The sequence below is a fragment of the Phalangium opilio genome, unplaced genomic scaffold (genome assembly GCF_054372755.1).
Source record: "Phalangium opilio isolate 3A_F unplaced genomic scaffold, DU_Popi_V2 ptg000011l_1, whole genome shotgun sequence".
Lineage (NCBI taxonomy): Eukaryota > Metazoa > Arthropoda > Arachnida > Opiliones > Phalangiidae > Phalangium > Phalangium opilio.
This window is the reverse complement of record NW_028324147.1, coordinates 3,297,664-3,307,001: the sequence shown is the minus strand read 5'-3', so window position 1 is coordinate 3,307,001 and position 9,338 is coordinate 3,297,664. Positions and strand designations below refer to the sequence as shown.

At 37.8% G+C, this 9,338-nt stretch overlaps 1 protein-coding gene across 4 annotated transcripts; it reads right to left on the bottom strand.

Annotated features, from left to right (window-relative positions):
• Positions 1 to 382: 382 nt before the first annotated feature.
• LOC149709885 (uncharacterized) lies at positions 383 to 9,259 on the bottom strand. Of its 4 annotated transcripts, none has more exons than XM_089858118.1 (16): positions 9,075 to 9,259; positions 8,495 to 8,623; positions 8,334 to 8,416; positions 7,951 to 8,270; positions 7,454 to 7,631; positions 7,069 to 7,378; positions 6,122 to 6,894; positions 5,266 to 5,760; positions 4,123 to 5,145; positions 3,302 to 4,060; positions 3,019 to 3,222; positions 2,799 to 2,935; positions 2,579 to 2,700; positions 2,404 to 2,469; positions 2,070 to 2,265; positions 383 to 1,911 (listed from the first exon to the last, which is right to left on the bottom strand). In XM_089858118.1, coding segments are annotated over exons 1-16 (5,907 nt in total). In that variant the 5' UTR covers positions 9,076 to 9,259; the 3' UTR covers positions 383 to 800. The 4 variants fall into 4 exon arrangements, with proteins under 4 accessions (XP_089714244.1, XP_089714245.1, XP_089714246.1 ...); XM_089858119.1 differs by having other exon boundaries at positions 7,951 to 8,255; XM_089858120.1 differs by having other exon boundaries at positions 6,722 to 6,894; positions 9,075 to 9,257.
• Positions 9,260 to 9,338: the final 79 nt, after the last annotated feature.

The following is a 9,338-nucleotide window of genomic DNA, read 5'->3' as shown; positions in this document are numbered from 1 at the left end:
GCGGAGCTATAATTTAGGGGGGCTAAAAAAGTCAGTAGAACAGCGTCGCCATCTAACGAAATTTTGAACTTGGATTTCTGGCGCGAAAACTGAATTACTTTTGCCGCCATTTTTAGAGCTGCACGTGTGACGCTTGCTTTTCCCGCCATTTTTAGAGCGGCTCCGCTAGAGTCTCATGGCTGCTTTTCCCGCCATTTTTACTGCAGCACGCCCGTTCTTGCCGCCATTTATAGAGCGACACGAGTCATGGTTGCTTTTCCCGCCATTTTTACTGCAGCACGCTCGTTCTTGCCGCCATTTATAGAGCGGCACGAGTCTCTGGCTACTTTTCCCGCCATTTTTTAGAGTGACAAATGTTGATGGATGGAAGAAAATCGGAGAATTGATAATAACGACACTTGTTTAATTAAATAGGAAATAAAGTCCACATATTTTCATCAAGAAAAAAATGATGTTATTTAAGTTATTTCGATAGCGATACGAAACCATACTTTTAATAAGAATAGCAATTTTTTTTTTATAAATCGAGTTGTAACTTATGCATTCAATTTAGGAAGTAAGAAGTTGGAAAAATTTACATTAATGTACAATTTTCTGTGATGAAAAATCAAATTTGTTTTTATATATCGATTAACTGGTACTTGTTTTTATATCCAATAGCCTTTTGACGAGATATACTTCAAAATACAATTCATTTATTCTCCGCAATCACGCTTTTTTATATTTTTTTTGGGTGATAATGTAATGAATGATAACTACAGTGTGTTACCGTTATAAATGAGAGACTAAACTGAATATATTTAATTGTTAACAGCATTCAATAACGCATTTTCTAACTGAGGGTCTAACGTTCCTTGCTGTCTTTCTAGTAGTGCCCTAACGTCGGTACCTTCGGGTAACGTTAAGAATGTTTGCTGTTCACCATTTTCCTCGGTATGCTCTTGAAAACTAATTGTCGAACCGTCCACCGTGTTTTCTCCCTCCCTCAACATCACGTTAGGTGGTAACGTGATAACTTGATTGTCCCCGTCCGAATTTAACGGAATGAGTAAGACTTGTTCCCCACCATCCTCCGTTGGCACTTTAACTATCGAATAGGGTTGATTACCTTCCATAATATGTTGTTCGTTACCATCTTCGCCTCCTTCTACCATCATAACGATGGAACCATCTTCATTTGTATCTTGTCCTTCTCCGGAATGCATAATGAATGTCCCTTCACTGTTCTGATGTAATTGTCCAGACTGAGCGGCCAATAACGCTTCTTCTTCAGTTAAATATATCGTCTGATGTTGCGAATCCTCTTCTCCTTCGACTTGTTGTTGTTCCTGAGCGTTGGAACAATCCATTGGCTGTTCTTCATTCGCCTCTTGAAAATTTTCACCAGTCTCTTGTTGTTCATCTTCATTTTCTTTCATTTCTTGTTGTTCCTGATCATGTTGGGATTCTTCTTCTTCTTGTTGTTGTTGTTGTACTTGCAACTGATCGGTGTTACCTTCTTCAATCTGATTCTGTTCCTCAGCTTCGTTAACGAATTCGACTAATTGGCTAGCTTCGTCATCACCTTCAGCCGTTCTTATGAAGGTTATATTTCCGGATGAATCCGCGCTGGCTACGACAGTTCTCCCTCCGCTATCAACCAAATTTTGAATGTTACTCGGTAAAGTAGTTCCCCCGCTATCCATAGTGGTCATAGTAACAACAGTGCCGTCACTCATGGTAACATTATGAGAGGAAGAAAAGGACACGGTGGATTGTCCTTGCGTGGTGGCTTCAGCAACCGCTTGGGCAAGTTGGGCAGCGAGATCTTCGTCAGTTATTTGGTGATGGGATTCTTGGGATTCAGTGGCAGTTTCGGCAAATATTTGCTCTTGACTTAAAACACTGGCGGCCGCTTCTACTTGCTCGGGTCTAAGAGAAAGAAAACATAAACCAAAGCGGAAATTAATTATAATGAAATCGATATAAGAGTTCTTTATCGTCATGGAAGAATTAGAACCAAAAAAGTTTCTATTGTTCCCCTTTATCAAAAAAAGGAGGAAAACGATAAAATTAATAGGAAATCTTACGTGGCGTGACCAGTGCATTCGTGAGCGGCAAATCTTTCCTCCGAATCAAAGCCATTTAAACATCCGGCGCAAATGAACTGAATTAATTCGATATTAGGAACATTTTGCTCCTGGAAATTTTGGCTACTTTCATCCCTTACAGATAAACCTGTCTCTACACTTTGCGCTGCGGACGAAATAGGTTTCGCTTTTGCATCTAAGTTTAATAAAGAAGAAAATATTCAGATATTCGTCAAAAATATAAAAAAAAACCAAAAAACCAAATAAAAAAACCCCCTCTAAATTAACAACTATCGACCGCAGCTTACGAAAAAAAAAAATAATGATAACATACTTTTTCGGGTTGAATTCTTTTCATGACTCTTCATATGAATATCCAAAGTTTTCTTTTTGAAAAAGCCTATTTTATAAAATTAAAATAAAAGTAAATTTAATTTAATTTAATGTTTCTTTTTTTACAAAAATAGGCTTTTTCAAACCAATTATAATAAAACTCTCTTCATATTTACCTCGATTGCAAACATTACAAACGAAATCAGCGTCACCTTTATGCATTCGAAGATGATTGTACAAACCGACTTTGGTAGATAACTTTCTGTTGCAACCTTCCCATGGACAAGGAGTCGGCGGTCTGTCACAATTAAATCAGTTAGACTTTAAGTGACTTGTCGCCTCCGGTAAAATGGAAAAAAGGATGGAGAAAGAAAAAGAAAACGTTAATTTACTTACGCATGAATTTCCATGTGCGCGGTAAGTTGTTCCTTCTGCAAAAATCTCCGGTGACATTTTTGGCATTCGTAGACGATGTTGTGTAGCGAAAGATGACTCCAAAGAGCTTGAGAGTTTTGAAGACAGGTTCCGCAAATCTAAAAATTAATTAACAATGGGGTTTAATTTAGTCAAATTTAGTTAAACTAATTTGATTTTTGGTAAAATTAAATCAATTTACCTCGCAAATATTGGCCAGATCAGGATGTACACTTTGAATATGATTTCGTCTGGGTCCCGGTTGAACAAACATGAGACCGCAATGTTGACACTTGTACTGATGAGTTTCAGTTTCCATGTGTTTGACAAAAGTCGCGAAAAGACCATACCAACAATGACAAACTTTGCAACGATAATTTCTAGGTTCGGAACGATTGTATTTTTCCTGAAAAAAAAAAAAAAATGGAATGACGTTTATCGAACACTATCCGCGTTGGCCCTTGCAAATCAACAACAAAACGTACCTGAACTCTCATATACTTTGTAGCATGATCGTGACTCATATGATGTTCATCCAATTCCTCTTCGGTTCCGAAAACGAGATCGCACATGCTACAAAAGTGTTCCGACTTTTGATTGTGCCTTAGACTATGACGATTAAAGGCAACTGCGCTTTTAAATGTATGACTACAAGAACTGATGACGCATTGAAAGCGTTTCTCCAGACCATGCAAATTGTGCATGTGTAAATAAAACAACGTGTAACTCTTGATAACCGAGTCGCAAAGATGACAATAATGTCCAACTTTAGTTGGAAATCCTATTTCAACCAATTGCAATTCATTTGGCAAGTCAGTTGACTTGACTGGTTTACCACTTTTGATTTTGACAGAAATATCTGGACCTTCAAGAGGATGATTTTCATCAGGGTTCTTGGTTGAGGTTTCGTCTAATTGATTTTCGAGTTGACGAATAAGTTCCTGTTCTTCATTACCAGAATCTTTCTCATCGCCTTCAGCCGAATTTTTCATTTCATCCTCAGCAATGAGGGCCAATTCCTGCTCTAATTCCTCCGGGGAATCTTCAAGTTCTTCGGAAGTGTAATCTACAGCGCCCTTAGCAACCCATCGCATGTGAATATGATGGAAATGCATCTTTAAAAGTTCATTAGAAGCGAACTTTAAGGAGCAAAGGTAGCAAGTGTTTTCAGCATTCTCTTCCAATGAAACTGGAAGTATGGATATTTCATTGGAATTTATGTGAATTCCTTCTTTCATGTGTTTCTGAAAACATTAACGTAAACTTAAGCTTTAACTTAACCTAACTTATTTTTTAGTGAAACTACCTTAATTTCAGGTTCGGATGAAAACGTCAAAGTACAAATTGTACATTTATAGTAAATATTGGAAACTGTAACTCCGGTTGAATCCGGGACTTGATTAACAGTAATTTGTACATTCTTCAAAGAATTCACTGCCTCTTTATCTTCGGGGCTAATTTCCTCCAAGCCTTGTCTTCTGACGTATGGACAACTCGGTATGTGTTGCATCAAATCTTTCGCATCGCCGCAAGGTTGAAGACATTTAGCGCATGACCAAGTTTTCGATCCAGTTTGAACAGCGTGCGACAACAAAATATGTTTGTTCAATCTTTCCTTTCCATGAACATAAACGGAACAAACGCTGCATTGTAAATGAGGTCCGGGTTGTTCTTGCAAATGACGTTGCTTATAATGGGTCCTCAATCTATTAGGTTTAGGAGTGCAGAATGTGCATTGCTTGCAGATATACGTCTGCATTGAATGCTGTTCTTTCATATGCTGATGATGAGTCAAGAAGTCGGTGGAAGCGTTAGAACAAACGCTGCAATAGAAACGATCGCCTAATTCCAAAACGGCATTTTCGGGTATGAGACGAACATCTTTCGAATGGCAAGTAGGATAATGGTCCCGAACTTCGCTCAAAGTTCTTAAAGTTACGTCGCAAAATCGGCAACCAGAATTAAGAACTGTTGTTTCGCTAACGTCACCAGGGACGCATACAAAAACGATATTTTCGCTAAATTCCGCTTTGAAAATCTGTACGGCGATTTCGTGAATAACTTGATAATGTTTCTCCAAATCGGCGGGGTAACGAAGAGTAACTTTTCCTTTGCATAATTTGCAAAACAATTCCGCATCATTGGGAGAATAAATTTGACGGAATAAATACATTCCAACTAAAGATTGGGCATTTTCCGCTTCGGTCAATGGTAATTCGCTTTCAACCAGTTGTACCGTGTTGGGGAGTTTTAAAGTTTTAGCGTCATCAGTCGCGTCATTGGTGCATTCTTCAAGAGGTGGACGAAGGTCACCTTTATCCCTCTGCTTCTAAAGATTGGAAGATAAACAAACATATTATTCAAATAAAGTACACGAATGTGGCGGAACGAGACAGTTGTCACTACAAAACCACAATGAAACATTAAGACATATGAAGGTTATACATACTTGCGGTGTCCTTATGCTATCCATTGAATCATTTTTCTTACTGCCTCCCCCTTGTCTCTGTTCCATTCTCGCGGTGGCTTTCTTAATAGCCTGTTCTTTACCGCTTCCACTAACTTCAACCATGGTTCCATCAGGCATTACGACAAAAACCCGATTTTTCTTTGGTTTAGGTTTAGCAGCGGCTGCGTCACTCTTGGAAGGCGTCGACGTCGAACCTTTCTTATATTTTTGATTCAATTCCTTGTCATTGCTAATATCATTGATGTTTAAAGGTTTAACGGGTCTTCCTCTTGATTTCCCACTCGGTGTTTTTAAATTCTGCGGTGGTTCAAAATCGTCATCTTCCATATTAAAGCTGGAAGCGTCGCTTCTGTCTTTATCGGCATCGTCACCGACGACACTGTCAGGATCAATGTATTCCGAGTATTTCACGGGTTTTCCTTTCTTACGTCTCGCGCCTGGTTCTAATATTTCGGCTTCCAAAAATTTTCCAGGCTGTAGAAAATAAACGAAAGAAAACAAAAAAAAGGAACCAAACGTTAGCGTCAACGTAATTTATACAAGAATCAATAAATTATTTCATTTGTTAGAAGAAAAGGTAAAACAGTAAAAAACATCAATGCACTGTTACATCATGTACTTAATCGCAACCTTAAAAGGGATATAATTTATCATTATACTAATGAATAGGAGTCCGTTTCAAGGTTGCAACTGAGTATAAAGCCAATAACTTGAAGTGAAAATAATATAAACATTATGAACTTTCACATCGAAACGCCTGAAGTGTTTTAAATACTTTCAAAGTTCGTATTATAAACTTCAAATTATGGACTTTCGCAACTAATAATAAACGCACTGCTTTTAGATTAGCGCGTTTAGCCGCCAATGATTGATCCACATTTCTTTTAAGCGTTTTATCGGCGTTTTTTGCTTGTTGTTTCTTTTCAGATTCGGACTTTGTCGGTCTTCCGACTTTTCTTTTGATCTTGGCGCTTTGTTGAGTGGAAGCCACGGATTTTTTACCATCAAATCCATAATTATCGGAATAATATATGGCATCATCACCGGGATCGTTTTCGTCATCTTGATCAGAAACGCCATAAATATCATCGTCATCATCATTATCAAAGAGTTTCTTCAAGAAATTTTCTTGTTGTTCCATTTCTTCCAAAGTTAAAACTTCCGTGGCTTTTCTCAAAGGTTCTTTGGATTCAACCATAACGATTGGATTCAAATTAGCGCCTTCCAGCTTCCTAATTTGTTCTTCTCGTCCTTTAACAGTGATCATTTTATCACTTTTTTCGGGATCAAGGATGGTAATTGATGATATAGTAAAGTCTTCTTCTGCGTAAGCCTTTTTCGCTAAACGTTTCAGCTTTTGGGAAGCTGGTCCTGGTTGATTGGATCTGGGAGATTCGTCAGTTTTTTTGTTAAGAATGCTTCCTGGTTTACAAACTTTTCTGATAAAATCCATGGCGGCTTTCTTGGTGCTCCTTCCTAATCTTCTCCCGACTGTGATTTCGGCTTCTTCTACTTCACTGTTGGATGGGCTTGGATTCTTTTCACCTTCGGAACGAAGTTCTCTCAAAATTGCTTCTAGTTGACGACGAGATAAGTTTGTAACCTCTCCTAAAAAAAAAAAAAAAGGTTTATTTTATAAGATTCCGTTCGGTTTTCAAACTTTTTCAGTTTATAGGGTTCATATGTTGCGAAGATTTCCCCCTGATGACGTTTTAAACATCATATAATTAACACTATGAACCCCAAGTCCCTGGTCATCTAGGAAACTTAAGATATATTTACCTCTAATGGATTTTCTAGCATTTCTCGGTAATCCAGTGTCAGTTTTGTCCGGCTCCTCAACTTTATTACTATCTTGAACTTGATCTTGAGCGAGTTCTTTCAAAATGCCCGCCATTTCGCTGCAAATTCCTTCAGGAGGTTTTTCAAAGGTTAAGAATTCTTCCAGAACATTCATGGGGGGTTTGTCTTCTTCATTGGCTGAATCTAATTTCTCCGAAATAATCTCGCCCGGGGGAACAGAATTGGCTTTAGAGATATTCGATGCACTTTCAGGATTGGTAGTAGTAGTAGTAGTAGTAGTAGACACGGACTAAAGGCGAAATCCGTGATAAAACAAACACTTACCACCAAGATTAAATCGCCTCAATCTCTATTACACACTTACAATTTCATTTAAGCCTAGGCTGCCCATGATGTTCGTTTTGAGCTTTTTAGGATCGGAAGTGTCTGAAATTTCGTCCAAACGTTTCCTCTTTAAGGATGAAGGATCATTTCCATCTTCAAACTCTTTGATTAAATTTTTGCTTATAATGTTGGAAGCTGGTTCCCAAGTATTGGCAGAGCTGAAGGTTAAATTAAATGAGATTAAATTGTCTTTTAAGTAAACATAAACAAGCTTTACTAAAATTAGCCTTATTCCTGATCAGCGCCACCTAATCATAGCGGCGACTTTGAGAACTACTGTAATCGGCAAGCCAATCAGATGTCGCTAAAATCAGGTGACGTCACTGACGGGCACTCTCGGGGTCTTACCAAAAATGACGTCACCAGATTTTATCGACATCTGGAGTGGTTGGCTTGACGATTACAGTAGTTCTCAAAGTCGCCGCTATGATTAGGTGGCGCTGATCAGGAATAAGGCTGCTAATTTCCAGGACATACTTTGGATATCCCTTCCATTTCACAAGATAATAAGGTTCATCATCTTCCATCTTCTTATCCAAAAGTTTTTCAACTTGATATTCATTATTGGCCGTTAAGGTCTCGCAAATTTTCATAAGACATCTTTCTTTAGGTTTTGAAGTACTAGCTTCTCCTTCATGTGGCAAACAACTGGCGCATTCTTTGCAATCATCTTTAGTTAAACAGGGCGCGCATTTCCCGCAATATCCAGCAGGCAAAGCCTCTAGTATTCTCTCTTTTAATCTTTTTATACGTTCAATAGGATCATTTCTCCTATTAGCATCCTTCACAGTTTGTTTCTATTAGTTAAGGACTCGTTAATAAGTCTAAAATACTTGACTTTCATAGAGAATTAAATTTACCTTAACAATATAAGATGAAATATCCCTGAATTTTAATGGTAATTGGTCATCCTTAACAACTTTTGCCAACTTTTGACTAGAATCTACATTTAATTTTTATAAATAAGTTATTTAAATTCGGCATTAGACATGGGTAGAAATAATATTAAGGTTTAAAGTACCGTTAGAATTACTGTCAACTGTCTCTTCAAGTTCATCTTTGTCATTTGAACAACCAAGTTGTTTATGTTCAATAAACAAATCTAATTTTGTGAAGATTTTTTTACACTGACCACATTCTAATCGATCCACTATAATCAAAAAGAGGGTTTTATGAAAACAAACCGAAAAATAAACGCGTTCAACGTATTTTTATAGTTTCCCGCCAATTTTTTTAATTAGACCCATCCTTAACATGGAGGACCCAAGCTTGTAGGAGTGGAAACTAATGCAACTGCAAGGACTACCCATAACGCCAAAAATCAAATTTACATAAATAATTTCTGACACACGCTATGAAATATTAAATAAACGCACCATTCCTGCCTATTTAGCGTTAATTTTAATAGTTAAATAACATAATTTATGTATATTTAGCGGTAAATTTGGTGATGTAACTAAATTTATAGGCCTTGGCTGGAAAACGCGCTTTTTTTCGGGCTACCCGCCACCCCAAGGATACTAGATTGCCAGACACTTTTCCGATTCCGAAATCTTGTCCATTAAGACGAAAACTTAATAATAAAAATGTTAATAACTTACTATTTTATAATCCTTCGAAAAAGGAGCTCGTTGAGTGATTAAATTTGCACTTGGTTAGAGTTTAAAGCGATTACTATTAGCCGAGATATTGAAATAAAACCGAGCCGAACTAGGGCTACAAAATTCCATTTTCAGAGGAATTTCCAATATGGCGTCATCGAAAACGTTTGACTACCGCCGCACAAGGACGACGATACGCAACGCAATGCATATAGGGGGCAAAGGCTAATTAGGCTAGAGGAAGAAGTCGGGGGAAGCGAGGGG